General features: G+C 48.1%; 11 protein-coding genes across 12 annotated transcripts; 2 read left to right on the forward strand and 9 right to left on the reverse strand.

Moving 5' to 3' along the window:
* Nucleotides 1-90: 90 nt before the first annotated feature.
* ONS95_012361 (uncharacterized protein) lies at nt 91-2460 on the reverse strand. 2 transcript variants are annotated; one of them, XM_058505988.1, is made up of 4 exons: nt 1817-2460; nt 1671-1766; nt 1230-1621; nt 91-1143 (listed from the first exon to the last, which is right to left on the reverse strand). In XM_058505988.1, the coding sequence occupies exons 1-4, from the start codon at nt 1876-1878 to the stop codon at nt 362-364; spliced, it is 1332 nt and encodes a 443-aa protein (XP_058358511.1). In that variant the 5' UTR covers nt 1879-2460; the 3' UTR covers nt 91-361. The 2 variants fall into 2 exon arrangements, with proteins under 2 accessions (XP_058358511.1, XP_058358510.1); XM_058505987.1 differs by having other exon boundaries at nt 1671-2460.
* A 99-nt stretch (nt 2461-2559) lies between these two features.
* ONS95_012362 (uncharacterized protein) lies at nt 2560-4979 on the forward strand. Its single transcript, XM_058505989.1, has 2 exons — nt 2560-2624; nt 2793-4979. Exon 2 carries the CDS (start codon nt 2855-2857, stop codon nt 4649-4651), a length of 1797 nt encoding a protein of 598 aa, XP_058358512.1. The 5' UTR covers nt 2560-2624; nt 2793-2854; the 3' UTR covers nt 4652-4979.
* Nucleotides 4980-5443: 464 nt separating this feature from the next.
* ONS95_012363 (uncharacterized protein) lies at nt 5444-5773 on the reverse strand (the record flags this gene model as incomplete). Its single annotated transcript, XM_058505990.1, has 1 exon — nt 5444-5773. One exon carries the CDS (start codon nt 5771-5773, stop codon nt 5444-5446), a length of 330 nt encoding a protein of 109 aa, XP_058358513.1.
* Nucleotides 5774-6925: 1152 nt separating this feature from the next.
* Nucleotides 6926-9270, reverse strand: ONS95_012364 (uncharacterized protein). The gene is made up of 3 exons (XM_058505991.1): nt 9101-9270; nt 7679-9026; nt 6926-7629 (listed from the first exon to the last, which is right to left on the reverse strand). Exons 1-3 carry the CDS (start codon nt 9137-9139, stop codon nt 7226-7228), a joined length of 1791 nt encoding a protein of 596 aa, XP_058358514.1. The 5' UTR covers nt 9140-9270; the 3' UTR covers nt 6926-7225.
* A 482-nt stretch (nt 9271-9752) lies between these two features.
* ONS95_012365 (uncharacterized protein) lies at nt 9753-10310 on the reverse strand (the record flags this gene model as incomplete). The annotated part of the gene is made up of 1 exon (XM_058505992.1): nt 9753-10310. The coding sequence occupies one exon, from the start codon at nt 10308-10310 to the stop codon at nt 9753-9755; it is 558 nt and encodes a 185-aa protein (XP_058358515.1).
* An 856-nt stretch (nt 10311-11166) lies between these two features.
* ONS95_012366 (uncharacterized protein) lies at nt 11167-11730 on the reverse strand (the record flags this gene model as incomplete). Its single annotated transcript, XM_058505993.1, has 1 exon — nt 11167-11730. One exon carries the CDS (start codon nt 11728-11730, stop codon nt 11167-11169), a length of 564 nt encoding a protein of 187 aa, XP_058358516.1.
* Nucleotides 11731-12119: 389 nt separating this feature from the next.
* Nucleotides 12120-12883, reverse strand: ONS95_012367 (uncharacterized protein; the record flags this gene model as incomplete). Its single annotated transcript, XM_058505994.1, has 2 exons — nt 12120-12691; nt 12841-12883. 2 exons carry the CDS (start codon nt 12881-12883, stop codon nt 12120-12122), a joined length of 615 nt encoding a protein of 204 aa, XP_058358517.1.
* Nucleotides 12884-12891: 8 nt separating this feature from the next.
* Nucleotides 12892-13181, reverse strand: ONS95_012368 (uncharacterized protein; the record flags this gene model as incomplete). The annotated part of the gene is made up of 2 exons (XM_058505995.1): nt 12892-13084; nt 13135-13181. 2 exons carry the CDS (start codon nt 13179-13181, stop codon nt 12892-12894), a joined length of 240 nt encoding a protein of 79 aa, XP_058358518.1.
* Nucleotides 13182-14950: 1769 nt separating this feature from the next.
* Nucleotides 14951-16273, forward strand: ONS95_012369 (uncharacterized protein; the record flags this gene model as incomplete). Its single annotated transcript, XM_058505996.1, has 2 exons — nt 14951-15237; nt 15595-16273. The coding sequence occupies 2 exons, from the start codon at nt 14951-14953 to the stop codon at nt 16271-16273; spliced, it is 966 nt and encodes a 321-aa protein (XP_058358519.1).
* Nucleotides 16274-17885: 1612 nt separating this feature from the next.
* On the reverse strand, nt 17886-19060 carry ONS95_012370 (uncharacterized protein; the record flags this gene model as incomplete). Its single annotated transcript, XM_058505997.1, has 2 exons — nt 17886-18655; nt 18727-19060. 2 exons carry the CDS (start codon nt 19058-19060, stop codon nt 17886-17888), a joined length of 1104 nt encoding a protein of 367 aa, XP_058358520.1.
* A 764-nt stretch (nt 19061-19824) lies between these two features.
* ONS95_012371 (uncharacterized protein) lies at nt 19825-23247 on the reverse strand (the record flags this gene model as incomplete). The annotated part of the gene is made up of 1 exon (XM_058505998.1): nt 19825-23247. The coding sequence occupies one exon, from the start codon at nt 23245-23247 to the stop codon at nt 19825-19827; it is 3423 nt and encodes a 1140-aa protein (XP_058358521.1).
* Between the last annotated feature and the right edge of the window lie 1483 nt (nt 23248-24730).

Genomic DNA, 24730 nt, shown 5'->3' on the forward strand with positions numbered 1-24730 from the left:
CAAAGATGCGGCAGCACATTTGTTGATGTAATGATATGGCGCATACGGTCCGACCGAGCCGACCTGAGGCATGTGGGAGCTACATATTATCTGAAATCCTCAACCATAAATAGAAGGTAGGGTCAGACACAGCAATAGGATTGAACCGAGAAAGGTTGTAGGAATACGTTTTTTGAAAGCAAGCAAGGCTATCTATCTAATACTAGTTCATGTATCCTCCACCTCAACACCCATTCATGGCAAAAATTCTAATCTATCGATACTTCAGAGGAAAGTAAAACCAACCAATCATAAATTTAAGTCATAAAAAACTCATAAAGTCCCATGGACTAACACTCCTATCTTCCTCAAATCCATTCCATTAGATCAAAGTAGACGATGCCGTCTCAGTGCTTGATGACGACTCGCTCGTCTCACTGAAAAGGCTTGAGAGCGAGAGGGAGGGTTGGTCTGTGCTGCTTGCGAGTGTTTGGAAGGTGGTGAGGCTGATTATAGTGAGGCTGACTTCGCTTGAGAAAGATGAGAGCTGGGATGAGATGTCTTCCGAGGCGCTGGCCGACGAGGAAACTGCGAGAGAGGGTTCCGGGGTTTGGCTGGTTGCAACATCAGATGCCGAGCTGATTGGTAAGATACTGGAAGGTAATTCTGACGAAATTTCCGTGGCCGAGGAGGACTGCTCCGCTAAATTGCTTGAGGCTGCTTCTGAAGCATCAGCGGATGGGGTACTGGATACCACGCTGGGCTCTGCACTCGGTGTGCTGCTGATTGGTACCTCAGCTGTTGAGCTTAGTACGTCACTGGACGATGGGATGTCGGACGTAGTGCTTGATAATTCGGCCGATTCTGGAGCGCTCGAGGATACTGTAGAGACAACTTCTTCTGCAGAAGAAGTAGGAGTTGCTGAACTTATCAGGACAAAAGATGACTCCGTCTCGGAAGCAGTGGCAGAGATTTCAGCTGATACTGAAATGCTTGATGATACTTCGGAGACAACTTCTGTTGCGGAAGATACAGCAGCTTCTGAACTTAGCTCAACAGAGATTGATTGTGTCTCGGACGCAGTAGCGGAGACTTCAGTCGATTCTGAAGTGAATGATGATATTGTGGTAACAACTTCCACCACGGAGGAGACATCGGAAACGCCTTCTCAGTATTAGTACATAATATTACAGATTTTTAATACATTACAAAGAAGGAAAGGACAATAAGGACCGAGGGGTACCGCTTACTTGAAGAGGCTGTAGGCACGCTTGAGAATTCGGAGGAGGCCAGGCTGGAGGAGATGCTGAACGATAGACTCGAGAAGATGATACTAGAAAGACTGCTGGATAAACTCGCGACCAGGCTGCTCGAGATTGCGCTAGAACAGCTGTCTGGGCACAATGATGGCGAGGGTGTTTCAGTGACAGGTGGAAGAGTTGGACCAGTGGGCGTGACTGGTGCGTCGGTTGGCGTAGGATAGGCGCAATCGCAAACAGATGATATCTGGGCGACTAGAGAACACTTCTTAGCAGCATGTGTTGGAAGACCGTCAAGATTGTCTTTGGTGGCAGTTGTGAAGGTCGAACAGAAGGACTTTGCATCTGCAGCGTATGCATCACCATTGAAAGCTCGATAGCAGCTACGCATAATCAGCAGAGACTTTTGATGGATACAAATTGATGACTTACTCATTATGGTTGCAATCTGGGAACTTTCCTTTTCCTAGTACCAAGGATGCTAGGCCTAGCAAGACCAGGGCCGTGGATTTTGGTGTAAACATATTTCTGATTGTAGCAAGTTAAGCTGGATAAGAAGGTCCTGGGGAGAGATTTACGAAGAATTGAAAACAAAAAGTCTATGGGAATATATAGGCTTTGATCTCCTCTGATCCGCCATCAGTCATACTAGCAGGTAGAGACAAGGCACGTAAACAAGGCAACCATCACACCCAGACATTGTTTCCAAGGTTTTGTTGAGAACATGATATCTTCCATGTGTATGGCATGCTCATGACGACGAGGCGACGACTTTGAAACGACATTTCCTATAGCATTCATGCCTCAATACCGTTCTGAGTAGCTGAAGGTGGCTATCAGTGAGCTCATGAGTATCCATCATTAGGGCAAGGGAGCTTTACCCTATAAATACATGAGGTCATACCGTTAATTGTTTCGATATGAAACAATTGATCGCCCGTCTACATTCTTCGGAAGCGAAGGAAACAGCCCAAAATAGGCTCCATGAGCCTCCTCTGCAGCGCGGATACACCATGCCGCATGCCGATGTTTATGTCTCCCTTCAAGCTCATGAGACAGCAATAGAACATCTGTCTCGCGAAACCGATCTATCGTAATTCCGTGGTCAAGCCAACACGTTCCTTTCATGGAAGCCACTTCCCGATATCGCGAAGATGTTCGACTTCTCCTTTGAAGAGGCAAGCTGGGAATGGAGTGACATTCACATTTGAGACAATATGGCGGCACCTCAGGTCAATGGAGTGAACGCCGAAGCGACCACGTGACCTGCGATTCACCTCGGCGAGGAAGTCGCGATGTGCGAGTTACAGTATTGTCTGCGGTCTGACAAAGTGAATTCGGATGAAAAAATATCGCATCGACTAATCGACCACTATGACTCCCACGGTGAGTAAGCTCCGAATCTCCCTTCCAATAATTCCTACTCAACAAAACCCTCTGGATTCGGCGCCACCTGGCTTCTTTGGTCCTCAACATACTCGACCTACGAGATATGTCACGCACTTCTGAACAATTAACTTCTTGGAAGGGCAGATACCATGGCTGACTCAGCAGCTTCTGTTACTGGGACTCGATTTAACGCTGTGTGCCTCAAACAAGGATCGTCAGACAACACAATGGAATCCCTGCTTCACACGAACTCGTTCTCCTCAGTTTCTGCGGGGGCCGATCCCTCCCCATCCAGCTCTATTTCAAGCCATGGAGACTGCGAACAATACGAAGACCTGCCAGATACGCTGACATTGCCATCATCTCCGCCACTTTCAACTGCTTCCCATCAGGGATGTGATGGTGGTCGGAAATCGGATTTCAGTGCCTCTGGGCGATCTATTGTTGAACAAGCCCATGTTGAATATCAGGACCATCATGGCAATGACGATGTAGAGTCGATATGCTCATCCACCGTCCAGTATTGTCAAGAACAGTTCGACGCCTATAAAATCAAAGTTATTCAGCTCTGTCATGACGTCGGTTTGGGCGAGCCGTCGGAAATTGAACGTATGGAGGGGGGATCTTTCAACAGGGTCGTTGGACTGACCTTCCCATCTGCTGACAAGCCTCAGTATGTCCTCAGAGTACCTCGCTACGCTTTGAATGAGGAACAAGCAAAGGACATCAAAGATCAAGTCTCCGTGCAGCTCCACCTTTCAAAATATGACTCTCTACCAGTCGCCACAGCTGTTGCATACGACTCAACAACAGAGAATGCAATTAACTGCCAATATGTTCTACAAGAACGCCTTCACGGAGAAAGCATCTGTGGCATCTTCTATGGACTTCCCCTTAGCGAGAAACTCCAAATTACTACAAAAGTTGCCGAGATGATCTTGAACCTCGAGTCTATTGTCTTCGACAGACCTGGGAGACTGATTGGAGCAGACAATATCCCTGCTTCCTCGGCCCCCTCAGCCAAGCTGGTGGCCGGAATCACAGTCTCGGGATTTCGCGATCACCCGATGTTCGATGGGCCGGCCTTGGAGAAGCAGCCATTGGTTTCCCTCATCTGGGCATTGCTTGAACATCGCAAGGAAGTCTATGATGACATGCCGCACTTGGTAGAGAGATGCGAGAGACTACAGGAAGTTGCAAAGGAGATGCAATCAGCTGGTTTGATGCGAGTTGCAGATAATGACAGCGTGTTGTGGCATTGGGATCTTTCTGCCTCAAATATTTTGGCTCGACAAATCAACGCTTCCCCAATAGTCGATGTCACTATCAGTCGTGGACAAGGGAGTCGCATCCTTCTAGACAAGAGTGACAACCACAAGTCGGTATTGAGCTTTCACGAGACAGATAACCAAGGTGTATTCCACAATGTCCGAGTCGAGACTGAGTGTCACTCTTCTACAAGCTGTCAGCATGCGGTTGAGGTGAAAATTGAAGATGACGCCGGACATGCCTTTCACCATACGGCCAAATTCGCACACCACAACAGATCTGGAAAAGAGATTTTGATCAATACACACAACAAATCTACTTCAGGCGGTGGGGTACCAAATTACGCTAATGGCCAGCAAGAATCATCTGAGACAAAAGATTCACTGAAAGGAGATTGGGAACTCAGCGGGATCTTGGACTGGGATGATGTATTGGCTGTTCCACTAGTTTTGTCCAGGAAACCTCCATCATGGCTTTGGCTTAATGAACATGATCGGGCGTCTTCTTGGTGTGGTGATCGGGATGAGAAGCCCCAGAGAGATCTAACAGGTGATGAACTGCTCATCAAGGCCCATTTCGACCAGGTAATGACGAGAGCAAGCCCAACGTGGATGGATGATGCTTATGGCCGTGGAGTCTGGCTGAGAGCTCTGGCAAGATATGGGCTGTATCCTTTTGAGGATGGCCTCAATTACAGCAACTATGATGACTTTATAGCTGCTTGGGATGGATACTTTCAATCTGTAGCAAGATGATCTGTATTGGAGGGGAGGTCTCCAGCTGCGCTTTTCGAAATGAATGTTGAAGTCATAACGCACATCGTCAATTCTCGTGCCCACTGCTAGACATTAGAGAATGCTACAGTACTCCAAGTACAAATTTCTGAAGTATATTGCAATCAAAGAAAACAATTGGTTGAAAGACTCGTCATCTGTCGAGGAGCTTTTATTGATAGAGGCGTGTCGCTGGGGAAGAATATTGAGAGCATCGGGCTTTCGTAATTCCCACAGGACCAACATGCTTAAGATTAGATGATGATTCAAATTCCCAAGTATAGGTAACCACGACTTTTTTTGTGTTGAGATGATTTGATGCTAAGCAAGGACTAGACAATGTATTGACTCTAGAAGCCTCATAAGCCACTCAAAATCCCAAGCAGAATGACCTTACTCCATGCTCCCCTCCCAGGAATGCCAGCGCTTACGCCAACCCATTCATGTCTGTTAACAGAGACTCTGAGATGCATATCCGTTGCTCTGGTAATGGTAACATGCAACTGCAAGGAAACCGAATGATTCACGCAAAGCAAGTATCCTAAAAGAAAACCTTGAAGAACGCCATTGCCTTCAGACATACCAGATCAAAACAGTGTCCGAATAGAAGACAGTTTGAAAATGTCAGCTGGTGTCGAATAGTAAAACGTTGCTCCCCCCCCAAAAAAGGCGCGAGTTCTATGTCATGCTCTCTTCAATCCGTCGAGATTGCTGAGTGAGTATCAGGCCGAACTCCCGAGTAGCCAGATACTGAGCATGTCAGACTCGAGCCACTTATTTGGGCTTGAGACTCTTCTTAGTAAGAGGAGCTTTGTCCTTCTCACTTTGAGCCTTAGACTTTTCCTTCGCTGCTCGGTCTCGGTCTTCCTTGTCCTTCTTATCCTTAGCATCCTTTTCCTTCTGGGCCTTTGCCTTGGCGCCATCACAGGCTGTGCATGACTCCTTCTTTAAATGGACGATATCGATACTGTGGAGGCCACACCAGGTCTGATGGGTGGTGCAGTAACCCTTGCCTCTCGTGCTCTTCGATTGACCCTGGCAGTTGGTCTTGTAGACCTTTGGACCAGGGCAGTTGTGGTTAGTACCGGTCTTGTTCTTCGGCATGGTGGAGGTTCTGGTCTAGGTTTAGAAAAGCGGCGCTCTGATAGCAAGAGCAGTCTTTTGGTTGGATAGAAGGGCAAGGAAAATAGTCTGAAGTCGCAGCAAATGCTCAAGATAAGTACCGTACCTGGAAGTTGTTTTTAAGGATATGGATTCTAGAACATAATTAGGAGCTGCATTATAAGTTACTCAAAGGCGACTACTATGGTTAGACTTACTGGAGTTGATACCCACGAATGCAGATTTGCTCTTCACGAGAGAGGTAGTCCTTTTGCGTGTGCGTCTGTTGAAGAGTTGTGGTTGACTTATTCTTGACGGCGAAGTGGTTTTCGAAGCTATTCTTAGTAATGGAAGAGGAAGCAGTTCCGCAACCAGCGAGGTTTCTTAAGTAGTTCTATAGATGCTCTTCCATCGCAGCTTCGTCCCTTGTATGATGTGAATCGCCGGTCCAATGCTACTCATTCTCTTTCCGTGCTGGCCTGTCAAATTCACCACCGCAACACATCCCAATAGGGGCTTATTTTGGTCAAGCGAGAGCATATCCATTCATCCAATTCAATACGAGCGGGACTATTCGTTCAATTTGTCGCATTGACGGGATCTGGCAGCATTGCAAGGTAGAAGGACGTGGCCGACCTCGCTTAAGGTTTGTTTACTCGGTTTAGCGCGTGTTGCGGGCAGGGGGTCGCGCCTACATTTGCTGCACAATAAGAATCTATGAGTATGGAGCATTATTGATAGACTTCATATGAATACATGATACTGCAAGGATATGGTACGACTCCTGCCTAATATTTGAATACTTTCGCAAAGCAGATATTGGAGAGTGGATGCATCACATGTCATTACATCCGAACTTCACTTCGCTTCCGACGAGAAAAGTCAATAGCGCGCAACGACGTCGCCGAATGATAACGTTTTTGAATTCATTCGAGCACTCAATTGTGTTGATGACTGCGTGTTCACTGTGGTTGTTCACGTTAACTGCCATACTAGCCTAAGAGCGGGTCTGGTCACCAACGGAATCTGAGCAAATCCGTAGAGCGCTAGGGAATTGTAGGAGTTGAAAAGAACCTCCATATGCAGAAAGGAAGAAATTCAGTCAGTGCCCATTGAGGCAGCATTAGTGGCTGACCAGCCATCCAAACACAAAAATTGAAGAAATCAAGTCTATTACTACCATCGTTTGGAATTATACACTAGGAAGACTACGCCATGACTAGAGACATCTACAGATTCCCCGTTTTGGTCAAGGCTTAAGAATCACATATATAATAATCCGAAAAGCTCACAGCGGTCATACCGCATACCGCTGAAGGCAGAGTACAACACATCCTATTAACATCGGAGGAAATATCCAAATGATCGCTATGCTCTTTTGATCCCAAGTTCAATTTGCCAATGCAACGCCGAACACCAAGCTATGCAAAGCAAACAAGCAATCGGCTATACATTTTACAACTCCTTGAAAGTCTTCCCCACATATTGTGCGCCGCAGATAGCTTGTAGCTGTGGTTCGGTGAAATGCATGCTCGTCCAATTTGTCCCCAAAGGATTTGTCACCCTATCTCTGTCTTCTTTTCCTTTTGACAGTATACCGAAACGCAAACCGACTTCGGTGACCGTAACTGCGATACTGATTATGATAAGCACGATAATGATCCACGTGATGGCGGTCATCTTGGTGTCGGCTATACTGTCACTGAGAATTTCGGCGAGCTCGAGGAACACACGACAACGCTCATTCAGGACTTTGATACGAGGTGCGATTTCCATATACTCTCTGAGGGCGATGTACAGAGGATGAAGTGTAGGTTCAGAGTTCCAGAAGAAATTTGGGACGTCAAGGATATTCGATGCTGTTACATGTTAGACAGTGTTAGAGTAGGCTTGGAGCGGTAAACGTACATAAATTGACATCGACTCGACTCTGGAACAATCGTCCAAGAATTTTTACAATCTCTGTTCGAGACATGCCGAGCTGACCCGTAAGAGCCAGATGTCTGGGGACATGCTCGGCATCCGCCATCGTCTGATTCATCTTCTCTTCGAAAAAGCTCAGTTTCGTGCTCTGGGCAATTGCATGGCTCATGGTAAGCTTGATCATATGATCTCCACTTCTCAGTGTGATCATATCGTTGAACACTCTGGGTCGCTCGACAAGCGGACTGTACTCGAAATGCAGCTCCTCCGTCTCATATTCGTCTTCCTCTATTGGGCGTATCACAAGAGAAACACCGGTTTCGTGCTCCGAAAAGGTCAAGTCGGCCAGAATATCCTTTTCTTGACGTTCCGTAAAATTCCAGAATACCACGACTCCGTATGAGAACACGAACATCTCACCGAACGTTGTAGCATCCGGGGCAATTCGGTTCGGACTGTCACCACGTTTACCTTGAGCCAGTACCCTCACCTGCTCTCTAGCATTCCTGTCATCTTCTTCCCTCCTCTTTTTCATTTCGTCGCTCTCGTCTCGCGGACTTTCCTCGCCACCCCTCACTCCATATGTATCGGTATCTTCGAAATATCCCTCGTGGTAATCTCTCTGCTCGCTCCTTTCTATTTCTTCGTCGAGTACGGCCTTGCCGCCTGGACTCTTGAGAATAGGACTACTCCTGATTCTAAACCCTTCATGCCCAGGTAATAATGGTAGATGGTAGACTGTGTAGAGGCAATCGTCGTATAACTTCGTCTTCGCTCCATGCTTCTCCTTTACAAACGTAGCCATAGCCTTTGGTTTATAATTCTGCGCTGTGCAATATGCCGTGACTCTTGCAAGCTTTTCGGCTCTTTTTGCCTTGGGTAATCGTTCCGCATAACTTTTCCCGCGTACACCACCCCTCTTCTTCAGCACATCCATCTCGGCGTCCTTCAGTGGTCCTTCCTCTCCATCAGGTCTCATCTTGCCACCGAACTCACTGGACTCATCGTCGGATTCCTCCTTCTCGTTTTCCGTCTCCGGAATCAAGACCAATTTCTCCACGACCTTTGTACTCCGACCGGGGACGTTCTGCTGGGCTATGCGTGTACCTACGCCAGGAGCAGCAGCCTGCGGTCGTCTTTGAGCAGCAGGAACAGGCCTTCGACCGGGTGGACCTCTTGCTTGGCCTGAGGGTATCTCGGATGCATATTGGAGTACATTATCAACCGATATGAATCGTGTTGGGGCTTTTCTCTGAACGTTGTTTTGTCCATTGGCGGAAGGTCTCGAAGTCAATGATCGAGCTACTGGTGGTCGTTCGCGGGAGTCTGTAACCTATTGAAAATATCAGCAAATCTATTCCGTTTCTCCTATCCGAACAGGTGAAGTGTGGTGGTGGAAGGTCGTACCAAGACTGATGGTCCCCTCTTTCCAGTTACTGTCGCCATTGTGATAATTACCGTCTGCACAATGCAGTATCAGATGAGTGAACGCAGTGACAGACAGACTGCTGCCTTCAAAACCGAATTGAGACCGTTCGTTGGGTCTAATGTCGTGATGAGGGACATCCGCAGATTCGAGAGCAAAGCTCTTGGAACCTTGCACGACGGAACGTCATACTTGTACCGAGCTAAATTTCGAGGCGAGTGCCAAGCCTCAATCCGGATAACCTCGATAAGGAGGCCGCTGCACACTTGCATCTTCATCCAGGCAAGACGAACATTAATTATTTGATACAACAGACCTTGGAGAGCTTCTTGTGATGATACGAAGTAGTAACGTGGAATCTATTGCGAAGCGCTCTATGAACCGGAGCTGAGCATTACTCAGATGGTGCTTTGAACTGGTTCTTCATCCTTCAACCAGACCTACAGTCCGAACGAGCAGTATTATCAACTCTCCAGATAATAATGAACTGTCACTAGTCTCGATTTGGGGCTTTGCAGCTCTCTTCGCCTGCTTTCGAGCATCCTCTCATCTGGTCAAGCAAGATCACCTTCGTTTTCCTTCTCGGACAACTCTTTCCTCACTGGCAAACCAACTAATGCTCCTCCTTTCTAATTAAACTCCATGCAACAAAGTGTCTTGCTCATCTTCACTCAAGCTTGCTATCTCAATATCCTCCTCACTAAAAATCGTACTCTCACTGCTCCTTCCCCTCAAGTCTTCATAGTTCTGACTTTGGCACTCCCCCGTATGCTCTGCCCCCAATCCCGGACATGAGATTCGACGACTGCATACAAAATATATCGCAATTGCTGTCACAACCAAAGTCACTGCCCACAAAGCCCCGAGACCCCAGACCAGAGGACCCCATTTCTCGTCATCAACGAGGAGAACCGCCGCGAGAATTCCAAATGCAGTGCCAACACAAGATCCTATGAGGAAAACGTATATGGCATCTTGGTACAGAGACCTCACAGTGTCACATAGCCAGATAAACGCTGTCCACCAAATTGCCGGTGCGATGGTCCAGAGGAGGATGATGTCTCCTGGATTCGACGGGGGACCTGTCAGAAGGTATGGGTGGAGGGAAATGTGGAGCGCGATGGCTGTAAGCCAGAGACCCAAGAGACAACCTGTTATTTGAAGAATGAGTTGGGGGCGAGTCAGAGACATCGTGTGTGCGCTGGCGCTGGCAAGACTCGCAGCATTTCAACCCTCTGGAGATGGGTTATTTGAGTCTATCAACGATATCCGGGAGACTTTGAAGAGTGACGTAGGGGGAATAGTACTTGGAATATCAATTAAAGAAACTGATCTTCATGCAGTACAACTAAAAGTATAACTTTCCACATTCAGGCATCGCTACACTAGAAGGGGACAGCGGGTCCAAACTTTGAAATGGAACGAGAGCTAGATATATTCTAGAAGCCTTCCTCTACAGCCCTACGAGGTAAGGCAGGTCGCAAGTCTCCAATCACCAAGCAGCCTGACAAAATCACTAAAATGACTCTGATAGTACCAAGTAAGATTCCAATCTGAGAGCCCGGACTGACATCTGCACAAGGACTATCCGCAACAGGAACAAAATATCAGAGCAAACTGCCACCAGCACCAGCAGCAAATCCAGAAAAGACCATGTCCATGAAAGTCTCTTCGCACTCCTTGGCCTCTGGTTCATTATCTTAATCGTCCATGCATCTTCCTCTCACCATACTACACAGAATTACCCATGCCGTCCTCACTGCCCTGCGTCACTCTGGATAACTCCACTGTCTCAATACCAGCGCCGTACATTCACCCTTGCACACTGGAGTACGAAGCTCTTGGCATGTTTGAGGTATCCTGCCGCATAGGATGGATCGCGTCTCTCGTCTGTGCTTCGTGCAGACTAGAAAACTGGCAAGAAGATGTCCACATGCCATCATATGCTAGAAATCCTTTCCGCTGACCAGGAATATGGAAGACTCAGCATCGCATATCCAGTATCGAGCACCTGATTTGAACTGCTCCGATTCAACCTTGGCAATAACTAGTCGCTGTTCCTTCCCTTCCTATCATTTCCCTCGTTCTCATCCTCAATAGCCTCCACAAAGCCATAAGCCCACACCGACGCGCCTAAAACCACAACCATAAATGCGCCTACAACGGGCCACATAACCCAAGCCAGATAAATCGGAAATGTTGCTTCAGTCCCAACTCCAAACACAACCCACGCAAGTCCGGCTACAGCCGCACTCATCGTAATGACGATCGATTGACCAGCCAACCCAGCCGCCACCTCGTCAAGACTCGTCACAATACCTACGACAAGGAAAGCCACGGGAATGAACGACAAGATGGCGCCGAGGACGGGGCCATCGTTGTCATTGCGATGCTTCGGCTTGGAGTTACTGACTGAGCGGACGCAGGCGTGGATTATGAGTGTGAAGAAGAGCAGGCCCAGGAGATAGGATAGTGCGGTAGCTACATTGGATTGTCGGATCTGCCGTGGGGTTCGCTTGGGTGAGGGTGTCCGGGTCGAGTTCGAAGCTGGTGGTGAGGTTTGAGAGGGTTGGGTGCATTTTTGAATGGCGGAGTCTGTGGAAGAATACATTATTGCACTGGATTCTGAGTAAATATGGCACTTGATACACCTTAAATGATATCTGTTTTCAAAGAGAATGATTGTAGATTTGAAGGTCCAGGAGCAGTAGGAGTCGTTGATCCTTGTTGGAGCTGGAATGCGGCACAGCTAGTGAAGAAACAAGGATCCGGCTTAAATCCTGGTAAAGGTCGGCACGTAACTTACCCCGTATATCCAACAAGTGTAAATCCACTTTAAGAGGAATGAATTATTTTACTTTTAGCGAGTTCGTCCTGTGGCGAATTGTTCTCGGATTTGAGGGGCAGCTCGCCTATCTTCTCTTCTTGTTGTTGATACTCCCTCGCGAATTCTGCAACTCTGTGTTGCAATCACACTCAACGTTCGTTGGTTGAGACGCTTTAATCAACAGTCTCACTAGTCGTTCGTCCGGCCATCTGCTCAACATGAGTAGTAGATCTCTCTTTCCTCCTCCTCTCAACCCAAACACCCAACTCTTTCCAAATTACCTCCTTTTCAGCGGGCCTAAGATTAGCAGCCAATCCACTCGTACTGCAAGCCACAAAGACCTTCGCGCCCTCCCATCCATTCCCATCTTCACCATCCACTGCACCCATATTATCGCATTCATCCTGCCATCCATACCTAAACTCCTCTTTCTTAATCTTCCTTCCTCGCTTCACCCTCCAAATACTCTCCCAAATGCTCTTACCGACGATACACACCGCTTCCGGCCTACATTTCCGGATTTTCTCTTCTAAGACTGCGACGCTGGAGTCCATTTCTCCTTTACTCAGCTCTGAACCATTTCTCGTCGGTCGCGCCACGATGTTCGTGTTGCCTAATGAGAAAAGACGGGGAAGGTCGCCATCTTCTGATGGGGAGCAGCGACGGGGTGTGCAGCCGCTGCTATGTAGTAGCTTCCAGAAGAGGTTGGAAGGATGTGCGTATGCGTGACCGGAGCGGGCAGTTTCTATGCCAGGACGGTAGGATAGTTAGTATCATTGACTTTTTATTATGAACGGGGAGACTCAATGTGGGGATTTGATCATGGGAAAATGGATGATAGAAGATTGTTAAAGTGACCACTTCGATGTCGAAAGTGACTCTGAGTATACTTACTTGAGACCAATGAAGACGCAGATAAGATTTTCTTGGAGGACATCTCTGAGTTCAGGTAAATGTGCATAAGTCGATGGAGGTGCGTAGCCAGAAGGCGACTTGGATTTGGATCTTTTCGTGGGAGATTGAGAGGGTGTTAAGTGAGTAGATTTGCGTTTCGTTGAAGAGTTTAGGGTCGAAGATAAGCGAGGACTTTGCCTCGATGGTTCTGCTTTTGTCCTCGTTTTCGGTGAGAATGAATAGTCTGCCAGGTTCAGTCGGCCTTTGAAGCTTGGTGGAAGTGGGTGCTCTGACGGCAGCAAGCTATCCTCAGAGCCATTTTCACGTTTGACGTTGTCCATTTTGACTAAGATAGTCTATTCACAGTTTTGAGAATTCTTCAAAGAATAAGTAGATTTATGGAACAATTTGAGGCCCAAGATTTCCAAAGATTATAGCGACGCGGCTGGATGAGCGATGTTAATTCACTGATAGACGCGAAAAGGAGGCGGAGGACCCGACTGCTGGAGCGAGATGCAGCTTCCCCTGTCAGCAAGCTCAGCCAGACTAATTTTCTCAAACCCAATTCTACTTTAAAGTTGCCGAGACGAATCTTATAAAATCTGTATCCGTTTATAATTATTCTGATCATAGTTTTCTTTAACTCTATATCATGTGAGAAGAAAGTCGGGCAGATTAGGTTCTTCGTCTGTCGTCTACCTAGGTGTGGTTTAAAGGCATCCCCGAGCTCCTCTCCATGATAGACAGCCTTAGAATCCTCGTTTAGAAGCTCACCTGATTCTAGCTGGTTTCTAGGAGCCTCACCAAATCCCCACACCCACAAAAGCCCTTCCATACGCTTGTCAACAGTCTTCATCAACCTACTCCGTACCAATGGAATCGCCTGATACGCAGATCGATCCACCATTGCAAGGGGTTTGCCCACAGGGCATGTGGATCATCTTCATCGCACAGCTCAGCCCTGCTCGTGAACGATACCTGCCAATCAGAACGCTCAATTCAAATGATGCTACCTCCTTATCAGATCAATTTTATGTTCCAGAAGAACTGTACAGTACTGTACAGCCCTTCACGCCATGTCCCAAGCGACGACCGACTGGAGCTCGAGCTCGAGTCTGTATCAATGTTATCATGCGTCCCAATTACCCGATCGTATATTTCCCCGTTCGGCGCTGGTTACATTGGTTAACAAGCAGTGCCACCATGTGCAGACTCAGTGACGGCGGGCGCCAAGAGTCAAGAGATTGGAAGGCTTAGCTTTAGTTCCAAGGCGGAGGAGGCGCAGTCCGCTGGTTGAAATCGCCGGCCATCAGAGCAAGAGGCAACGCGAACATCGATATATTCCCATTGGGTAGAATAAGCAGAGTCTCATACCGCTTCATTATTCCCATCCAAGCGAACGAATGGAAGAGAGACGGATGATTTGGTCGTGACCGCCAATGTCTATGACCGAGCACTCAAATCCGAGCTTGTTGCCGTAGGTGCGTTGGTCGTGAGTCGGTGCGGTCGATGACGATGGGATGTCTCGTGTGATGTGATGTTTGTATGCTTTGTTGTTTTGCTGTGCTGTTGATGCTGTTGTCTGATGATGAAAAGCCAGGAAGATCTGCGAGGCTTAGAATAAATCCAGCAAACCACCAACAGTGTTCTATCCAAAAGTTCCAACGGCGGTAACCCGGTGAGAACCAAATAATGATTTGACATCAATTAGTACAGTACTGTACTGCAAGACTCAAGAAAGGGTCCGAAGGCGCCACATATCTCGGCAGGGTAGGGTAGGGTAGGGTAGACAACAAGGCAGAATTGGGGCGTCAGGCAAATGAGATGGCTCTTCTCTTCGGACGAGGCAAACGGCCCATCCCTGCGCCTTCCCATATAAGCTTATCCTCTTCCTCTCCACCACCCAAACCGGGCACACTTCTTCTTCAAAGCTGAAACAACACCAAACACGAACCTCTTTATCCCACAAATACACTCACCGAGCATCGATTCAAGGTTCTTTGTTTTGTTTGGTACTTACATTGCGCACACATTCTCTAGTGGTCACGAAAGGTTACTAGGATAGAAGGAATACTTTATACAACATATCCATTACAACTACATCATCAACATGAAGTTCCTCGAAACGCTCACAGTAGCATGTCTACTCGCCACCAACATGCCAGTCTTCGCACACCCACAACCAGTCGCAGAGATCTCGACCTCATCTGCATCAGAGAGACGTGAGGCCGCGCGCGAGGCAGAAAAACTCTTTGCGCCCGTCAGCGATCTATGGAAGCGCAAGGGCGGAGGAGGTGGTGGTGGTAAGGGCGGCGGTGGTGGAGGTAGCTCTGGCTCTTCAGGCAAAGGAGGCTCGTCAGGCAGTAGTAGCTCTGGCTCGGGCTCTGGCTCATCAGGGTATGTTCCGACTTTTATACAAAGAGATGATCGTGGTCGCGGTCGCTCGAAAGGAAACGATAAGTTGAGCATGGTGGATGGAGTTGGAAGTAGTACTTCGGCTTTGGCGCCCAGGGACTACCGTCGCACTGGCATTGGACTTGCTGTTGAGGATAAATCGAAGTTGGCTGCTGGAGAAGTGGAACACGCTTTACGTCAACCTCGTCGTAATGTTGTTTTACTTACGCCAGGACACAATTTTCGTTCCTCATCAGGCAAATCTGGTATCAGTGCAAGAATGGGTCCTTCGAGCGGTCATCGCGCTCCTCTAGATGGCAAAAATAAAGGGAATGATAAGAATCGAGCTAACACACTCAGGTCCGGAGCATCAGGACGAGGTACAGCTGGCTCCAACGCAGGTGGCCAAACGAGAACTGGATCAGGCGTCACTCCTAGGTTTGGTGGCAAGTATGGAGGTGGTGCCAAAACCCCATACACCGCTGGTAGAGCATCACCATTAGGACTCGCCCCTGTGTTCCTGGGTGTTGGTCTGCTTTCTATCTACCCAGGTCTCTGGCTTTACGGCGCTTATGGATATGGATATCACAACCCATACTACTTCCGTAACAGAACTGCTCGCCGCAACAGCACCGACACGAACAACACCAATACCCCAACTCGTGACCTCCCAGAGCTTGTAATCCGCCAGGATGACTCAACAGGTGTCAACGAGAGCAAGCCAGTCACTTGTCTTTGCGCCCAATACTCCGTTTGCGGTTGCGACGATGACGGAAACTACACTTTCCTCGACTCCATCATTGGTGATGGAGATTACTTCAAGCTGAACTATTCCTTGGTTACTGTTGCTGATGTCAACGGCACCAGCACCATCCTTCTGAACGGTACTCTCCCCAACGGCACTACTGCACCTGGAGGAACCGAGGATGCTGTCACTTCCAATTCCACCGCAGGTAATGCTGCTGTACGAAGCGTCATTGAGGTTGGCGGATACTGGGTCATGATCGCTACTGTTGCTCTGACTTGTTTCGCCATATAAACATGTCCTGAGACCAGAACACGTACAACATACCAAGGGGAGAATAATGGAAGGTTGATAATTTTCAGCTACCGGCGTGTACATACAATTCTCGGGCGTTTTGGAATGGGAATGAGCCCTCCTTGGAGGATCATTACGACCTTTGCTTTCATTCAGGGCAATAATACCCTATGGCGACTGCTTTGAAGTTTGGATCGATGACTTTATGGACTGGATTGGGAAGGAGATGAGCACACAACACTATGTACAGTATGCACGAATGATGGAGGCATGGCTTTGATTCATGGGGTCGCCGATGATGGTACTTCTTCATACGTTATTCTCCAGTGGAGGGAGAAATTCAAAATTACCTTTCTATTATCGACTTCACTCTATTCACTCGTGATCGTATGCCGTTCCATGTTTACTTCTCCACTGTTATATTCCTCACACTCTTATACATCCCGCAAGTCCCTTTATTCTTTGCCTTCCACGTATCCTTCCTGTTCACAAAGTACAACACTCCAGCAATTTCTCTCTCTTAAATGTGAACTCCCCCTAAGCTGAATGTGCTTGAATTCTCCTCTGTTACTATCACACAGATTGGCACGATAGTCCATGGTGCTTAAGAAGCAATGTACAGCATGACCGCTGAACAGATCAGCTTGATCGTGTGATTTAACGGTCGATTAGCTGACATCGTAGCATTGCAGAGGAGCACAGCCTTCCTGTCTTATTCCCGTCCAAGGCTTGGCCCTCATATCCATATATCTATATATCCACATATCCACATCTTCAGAGGTAAAAATCTCTTAGCTCTCGTTCTCGCACTTTGTCCAGTCCCGAAATCCATCTAAGTTAATACCTACGTACAATCATCTGACATCTTGCTCATCGGGAAAGTTCTGTACTGTGCAGAGGAGGGGTAAGTCGGCTACCGTGTGGCGGAGTAAACAGAAGTGAAACAAAAGAAGCGAGATTTTTGACTTTTTCTTTCTTGGTGTTTTCTTTTAGGAAAGTTACGAGAGTGGAATAGATGCAGTTTGGGGAGGGGACGCGGAGAGGAGCAAAAGCTGTGTATAGTGAAGAATTGGCTTTAATGGGCTAGGTCCATGGCTGATTGAGAGGGTGGGTGAATGGGGGCTGGGGTGCACGAGGCAGCAGAGGTACTTCGTAAAGGATCTTCCGGCTTGCAAGGCTTCACTTGAATCATGAGAAGCCAGCCTTGTGCTAGATGTAGGTGGACTGCTAAGTCTTGACCGGAGTCCTCGCTTGAGACATAGCCATGAAAGTGGGTAGGTCAAGAGAGAGGCGGTGTAAACACTGAGCAGAGCATGATTTGAGGCAAGGCTTTCACTATTCTAGAATTCTCAGGGTGGTTAGATGTATGTGAGGAATTTGTATATGCGTAGGTTGTATTGAGAAGCCTCTCTAGAGAGGCGATGCGATGTCATGCAATGTATCCGGACAATCGGACATGCTTGCCAGCACAGTGAGCACAGGTCACTATGTCTACAAAACACAGGAAATCTTTGACCAAACCCAAGCACCAAAACCATGCATGCATGCAGTCTGTAATACGTAAGGAGAACAATACCAGACAGAGACAGAAACCCCCGACCCAAAGCCCAGTCTAATTACGATCCAATCTGCGTCTCAAATTTCTTGTTCTCCGCATCAACTTCTTATACTTGTGCTTCTTCATCTTCAGCTTGCGTTGCCTCTTCACGCTGATAGCAAGCATGTCGGTCTCCTCTGGCCGCTGTATCCTGTAGCGTTCCCTACGCTGCTGCATCCGCTCTAGAAACTTCGTAGGTCCGGCTCGAGGTGCGTCTTCGATAAGGGGCGAGCTATGTGCCATGTACGTTACATCGCCGTTCGCATCGGTAGATTCCTCGATAGTCAACATAGCTGTATACGTTCTATGTAGAGGTTCTTGCTCATGTTGCGCAGCTTCCTTTCCTGCTGCAAGACAGTCGATCGAATCCATCGGCATAGGAGCTGGAGGTGGGTGAAAAGGGCGGTATCGACCAGACAAAATGTGGGGTGGAAAATCCATGATATTCTCTCCTCCCTCATGCGGTGCACCATCCAGATTCTTCACTTCTCCAGATTTATTATGGTACGATTCGGCGGTAATAGCAGCTCGTACGTCGTCGGTCTCTTCCTTCCACGCATCTTCGCTTTCCTGCGCAACGGTGATCTTGACGCCGCTCATCTGCCGTGACATCTCTTCGAAGTCTTGCTGAATCTCAGAGAGCACAGAGATCACTCCTTCCGTTTTGTTGGCTTTTGTCCGAGGCGTGAAGATCGATGCGAAGGCTTCGTCTGTTACGGCTTTGGGGAAAATTTGTGTTAGAGACATGGGCCGGTAGAGGGAGAAGAAGTCTGATGCGCTGATTTCTGCATATGGTCTTGGATTAGCTCCTTGAAGCTGGACTTTGAAAGATAAAGTATCATCTTGAACAACTTACGCAAATGAGGAATATGCTGTGTACTCGGCACACTGGGCAGATGTCTCGTCGATTCATCTCGAGTTTTATTCGCCGCCGCAGTATTCTTCCCCTTCTTCTTACCTTTCCCATCAGCCTTGCTTTTCGACTTCCCAGGCGCAGCAGCTATCTCGTTAATCCCACTAGAGCCATCTGCCGGGCTGGAAGGTTTGGAGGAGGAGTATCGTCGCTGGCGGTACGTGAAGACCTGTGAGGATGCCGCCGTTCGCGGAGCTATGCTTGAGACGTGGAACGAGGAAGCAATCGGCGTCTGCGGGGCCGTGAAGGCCACCCGCCGTACTGAGGAGGAGAACATGTCCTTCCCAGAGCCGGGGATAGAGTCTGATGATTAGGTGATGTTCGATAGGTAAAGAGTGGTGTTGAGGAGGCTATCTCTTGTTCTCGCGAAACAGGGTCCAGCGCCAGCGTGAACCGAAGGTTGAGGCACGTGATGCGATTACTTGTTCTGAGATAAGGCCGATTGATTATCTCTCAAGCAGTATGTTATTCATGCTTCTTACTGAGATTAAGATTCAATGTCCTCGGGCTGACTACCTTTTCGCGCCGATATTGCGGGCATGGAGCAGTCACAGTGCCTAGGTATCTGACTTCTGGTTGGAGCTGGACCAAAATCTTCCCACCGCATTGAAGCACTACTTTTTCTTCTTCTTTTTGTACAAGAATTGCCGGTGGCATGCAAACCTTACAAAGACAATGACAAGATTAATCCTCTTAGGGAAAAGTTGAGCATACGAAACGCGCTTACTTACTTTCTTGTAAGAATAATCCGGGGCGACTCAAGACGCGCCCATCACTTGCACCTGGTTGTTGCCATATCGCATCCAGCTCTTTAAAGTTATACAGACTCAATTTATTGCAAGTATCTTGCTAGACCAACATACAACAGAGTGTCAAGCGATTCCATAAAGCAAAACATACAAAGCTTCAAATTCATCACCACCTTGCTCGCCAAATTCCAACTCTCATCTCCAAACATTCATTCCAAATCATGAGTAGCATGTGTTCGAGGCTGCACAGCACCTGAGACCACACCGACATCATGAAACAATACAGTAGCCATTATCCATGGTGTTTGGAGAAGAATGAAGCGAGGAAAGCAATAAGGAGAACTCCGATGATGAATACTTCAGTGCAGAGTACAATCCCGGCCCACTTCTTCTGTGCCTTGCCAAATCCTGAGAATTCGCCGTCACTCCACCATATCATGATTCCGTCCATCTTACCAAGAGCAAAAAGAATCAGCAGAGGCGGGAAGAAACAACAGAGAACTAGGACAACCACAGAGAATCTGATCTTCCATACTCTAACATCCGGATCATCATTATTGTTGTCATGAGGAGCTGCGAGCTTAGGCGGTTCGTATAAATGTCTTCGTGACAGTCCTTCATTTGAGCTTGGTAACGTAGAGCGTGAGCTATAAACCCCATCTGCCTTGGCTCTCTGTTGCAACTCAAATAATCGGGAAGTGGAGTACAGCTTCTGCCACGTTGAACGCAATGGCGGGGCCAGAGGAGAGCGGTACACAAAGTCATCTGAGCTGCCCATATCGCTCTGATTGGAAACGTTGCGGAGTGGTGTCGAGGGCAAACGGTCATTCAAAAGAGAAAGAGGTCGGAGAGAAGTGGTACCATGGGCTTTCGCTGTACTGCGTCTACTTGTTGACTTTGTTGCACCATCGTGTTGGCCAGGAACCTGTAAACGCTTCTGATCCGATACTGCTCGTAATCCTTGGTAGAAAGCTCCAGGAGGTCGGCGGCTTGATGATGGAACAACCGGAGCGTGACTGTTGCTTCGTCTCTTGCCATTTGGCGCGACGTTGTTGATCTGTGATTCATCATCCAGGACTTCTCTAATAGATAGACCATCCTCTATTGACTGTGGGTCGCAGATGCGAGAACCGTCCTTCCGGTAGCCGGGTACGTTACCACCATTCGCAAATGCCATGACATGTTGCCAAGACGATGGACGGTCTTGTTCTTCAGCAAATTGACGACGCTGTGTGCTAACAGAGGGCCCAGTTTGACGATAGCTATCTGTCCATTCAGATCCAGGTTTAAAGCTTTGACTGGCAAAGGAAGGCTTCCTATATGTACTCGTTCTATCTCCTTGGGTACCACTTTTGCTGGAGCTCGTAGCTTTTGAGTCTGTCGGAGCAAGTTGGCTACGTAGAATACTCTTTAGCTTGCCCGCTCGAGACGGTGGCATGACTTCTGGTGGAGTGGAGTTGAACGGGTGCTTGTGCGATTCAGTAAGTGGTGCTGGGCGAAAGTATGTCGGGACCCGAGGCGGTCGAATCCTCATAGAATCAGCCAGGTATCCATTAACCTTGTGACCGTTGAAAACAGGCATCAAGATAGGAATTTGGGTCTTCTTCAGATCACGCTGGCGATAATCGCCCGAGTATTGAATAGTGCCTGGGTGCTGTGCGATTCTCTCTGTTGAGCCAAACTCATCGAGATCTTCAAGATGGATGCTCGCAGTTCCATCATCTGAAGTGTTGGCAATACTGCTTCCTGTTCGGCGTACGGTGCCTCCTATCAAACCAGAATCATTGTCATTTCTATAGTCGAGCCCGATCCCACTCTCTCCAACTGTCTCCCAATCGTTATTATCGTCTGCGGGGGTTGAATGTCGTTGACTTTGCTTTTGCGGTTGCTCGTCGACCGGAGACTCAGGTGGAGAGTCTGGAAATGATCCGTTGTGGTTTATCGGGACACGAATACTCTGTCGAGAATTGATCCAGTTGGTGGGAATCGCATCTCTGTCGTAGAAAACTTTCGCCTGTTCATCCACAATGTGTCCTCCAATTTTGTATGAATATCCGGGGATATTGTCTGTATCTTTCCCATTCAGCAACATTGTGGCTTTCGGATGGAGACCACTGGCCTGATCATAGTTTAAAATCGCACCGTAGTCTAGGACCAATGAAGAAGCACTGCCAACACTGTAAAGACTGTACCCACTGGCTCGTCTCAATGCTTGACTGACTTCTCGTTCCAGTGGTACACGGGCTTCAGGAGTGGGTTTTGGATGTGGTTCGTCATCATAGACACAATGATCAGGGTCTGCACGAGCTAAGAATCGCGTTGGGTTGGGTCTGAAAGGGTTTCGGTAGCTGATGCGTGGAAGACTGGGTAAGGTGGAGTTGGCAGCGTCTGATATCGATTCATCGAAGAAGTCGTTACTATCAAGACTTCTAGCAGCCTGTAGCTGAGGCGTACGAGGGTTTTCAGGTACGCCCAAAGTTTCCTGTGGACTGGGGAGAGACGTGGACTTGTAGCCTTGAATTTCCGAAGAGCTGGCTGGAGCAGAACTATGGCGATTTCCGGGCAATTCAAGTTGAGGAGACTGTGTATATGGTGCTTTGGACTTGTCTCCCCATCTTTGCTTTCTAATTTGGAGACTAGAGAGCTGGAGCGGTTCATACAGTGGAGAACTAGAGAGAAGATCGTGACCAAAACTTCGCGGCTGAAACACTTTCGATTCTCCCAGACCTATGCCTTGTTCCAAGTCATTGCCATCTCCATCTAAACCTTCAGAGCCTGCGTAGTGCTGGACAATATTGCCGATTGTACTTCCTTCAGGCAAGGAAACTTCGGTAGACCCACTGACAAGTCTGGAGAACTTGTGATGATTGGTGCGTAATTGAAGTGGAGGAGACGAAGCTGGAGGATTCAGGCGTTGGTATTTCAAGGGGTAGCTAGTGCTAGTGCTCCGACAATGTGAATTGCGAATGCCTCCAGGGGTACTAGGAGGATACTGAACAGGGCCAGCACTCGAGTGGTAGTTCGAATAATCATCCATGAAGTCAGCCTCATAGCCATTGTCCTGGTCATAATCTTTTGACTTTTGACGGCCTCGGGGCCAATGAGTCTGTGAGGGAGAAGAGACTGAGACCAATGCATTCTTGATACTGGAAAAGACAGAGTGGCCCGTCTCCGGAAGACTGGGCTGTATCGGGGTTTCTAAATTTGCACTCTTTCCACTCACTATCTCGTCCTCATCTGTGAGAAGATCTCTCGCTCTGCTGTATCGCGTCATTGATAAGACGGTAGAAAGTTGAGGCAATGGTATATCCTGTAAAATGGAGCCTTCTCCATCCCTCTTTAGAAGTTCCAAGTCCTGTAGAGGAATAGAGTTCTCCTCCTCTGGAACATCAGAATTGCTGTTGGAGGCAGGGCGCAGTTTGCTCCTAGCGGTACCGGAAGTGATAGAAGAATGTGCAGTAGGTAGATCATAGAAGACAGCTCGCACTGGTGTGTTCTTCCGGACACTGGGAAGAAGGTTGGGCTCTGGTGAGGAGGAGTATACACTGTCGTCACCTGGCGCATCGTAGTCTTTTCGGAAGGGATTTGTAGGTTTTTGATTGCCACTGTCAGATTTCTGCTTTGCTTCGTTATGTAGAGGTGACTCGGGCTGTTTGCTGTTTTCTGTGCTTGGAGAGTCACTGTTGACGTGACGGAGTGGTGACTGAGGATCCATTTCTAGTCATCTCGAGCCTGCCAGGCTCTTGCCAGACTTCGACCTAAGAACCCCGAATCAGCAATCGTGCGCCAAAGGCTGAATTCTTCAGGGGAGTTCTAACCCAGGTAAGATTCGCTGTGCTGTTGGCCAGGCAGATATTACTCCCCTCGCGTCAACAATGTCAATCGAAGGGTCAAACGAACCTCAATGCGCAACTTAGCAGTCACAGACAGGATCGATGTCTCCAAACATAACCTCACGAGGATGTGGATAGCCGTGCTAGATGGAAACGACAGGGACGTATGGATTAGCAAGATAAGGACGCGCAAAGGCCGACGACAATGTGTAGGAAGGAGGAGAATGGAGGCGATGGAAAGAAGGAAAGAATTGTCCGGGCGAGGTCAATCGTCCAGCAAAGAGGAACTTTAGAGGAAGCCAACACCTAAGCCTGCGAAGTTCAAGTTGAGAATAAGATTGAAGACTCCGATTTCCGTGGCGAGGAACGGGCGTGATTGAATGTTGCTCCGTTGACAGAGGTCGGCGCGCACCATACGCGGGCTTCGCTTGTTGACAAGTATCTAGATTGGTGCCAGGACTTGATCACTCCGCAACTTCAACCAATAGGCAAATTCTCCATCGACGGCTTCTTGTAGAACTGTCGTGTCCTGTATTAAAGTAAAGTTCGTAATCTCGGATGAAATCTTCAAAGACTCCCCATCCCACAGCTTCGGTCCCGCAGTACCACTTGGTCAGTGGTAAAAGGAAAATATGATTCCTACGACGCATCTCTGGCGGCAAGGCAGAATCCCGGTGCCTGGACTCGACGAAGGCTGTTTCTCCCCAGATTTCAAAAAGACGACGACAAAAAAGCGACAGAATTGAACACTTTTGGAGGAGGGCTTTTGAAGAAGGACAAGAATATGAGATGTACAACTTCGACGACGACGCTTAGGCGCAAGGAAAGTGCACCTTCCAGGGGACTGCTCAATATCAATGGAAGTAAGAAACCGCGAACGTGCATCGGCATCAGAATAGAAGTTGGAAGGTACCACGAGTAGAGATCGCCTGCCTGTTCCAGTAATCACTCCCAAATGCATCCCTTATCCTCTTTACAACTTTCCATTTCTCGTCCAACCCTTGTCGTTCTTCTTCTTTTCAGAAAGCCTACCTATTCCAAGTCTCTCTGTCATCCACTCTGTTTCTCGGTCTTACCTGCTTAATTCCTGTGGTGCCTATGCCTCCCTTGGCTCTCACCTCCCATCCCCATAGATACATATACAACCTACTTAACTTACACTCATAGATCCATACCTACCTTAAGAGGTGCTTAGCAGGCTTTCCTTATCGTTTCCACAGATACGCACTTACTTTCCGCCTCCTGAACAAATCAACTCCTGCAAACAAAGAGCTCTATGCAGGATTATGCGCGACACACTACCGGCAAGACGACTGGGAGCATATTTCATATTATTTCAGCACGTTCAGTCTCTGGAAGCAATAG

Source organism: Cadophora gregata (assembly GCF_030347475.1).
Source record: "Cadophora gregata isolate MNR1 chromosome Unknown scaffold_6, whole genome shotgun sequence".
Lineage (NCBI taxonomy): Eukaryota > Fungi > Ascomycota > Leotiomycetes > Helotiales > Ploettnerulaceae > Cadophora > Cadophora gregata.

Bases quoted from the DNA above. Each gene is read 5' to 3' on its own strand.
- ONS95_012361 (XM_058505988.1), bottom strand. From the start codon at position 1,878: ATGGCGGATCAGAGGAGATCAAAGCCTATATATTCCCATAGACTTTTT. The intron at 1,767-1,816 runs GTAAATCTCTCC...TGCTACAATCAG, and splicing joins CTTTTTGTTTTCAATTCTTC to AAATATGTTTACACCAAAAT. The intron at 1,622-1,670 runs GTAAGTCATCAA...GATTATGCGTAG, and splicing joins CCAGATTGCAACCATAATGA to CTGCTATCGAGCTTTCAATG.
- ONS95_012362 (XM_058505989.1), top strand. From the start codon at position 2,855: ATGGAATCCCTGCTTCACACGAACTCGTTCTCCTCAGTTTCTGCGGGG.
- ONS95_012364 (XM_058505991.1), bottom strand. From the start codon at position 9,139: ATGGCGACAGTAACTGGAAAGAGGGGACCATCAGTCTTG. The intron at 9,027-9,100 runs GTACGACCTTCC...TATTTTCAATAG, and splicing joins AGAGGGGACCATCAGTCTTG to GTTACAGACTCCCGCGAACG. The intron at 7,630-7,678 runs GTACGTTTACCG...AACATGTAACAG, and splicing joins TCGAGTCGATGTCAATTTAT to CATCGAATATCCTTGACGTC.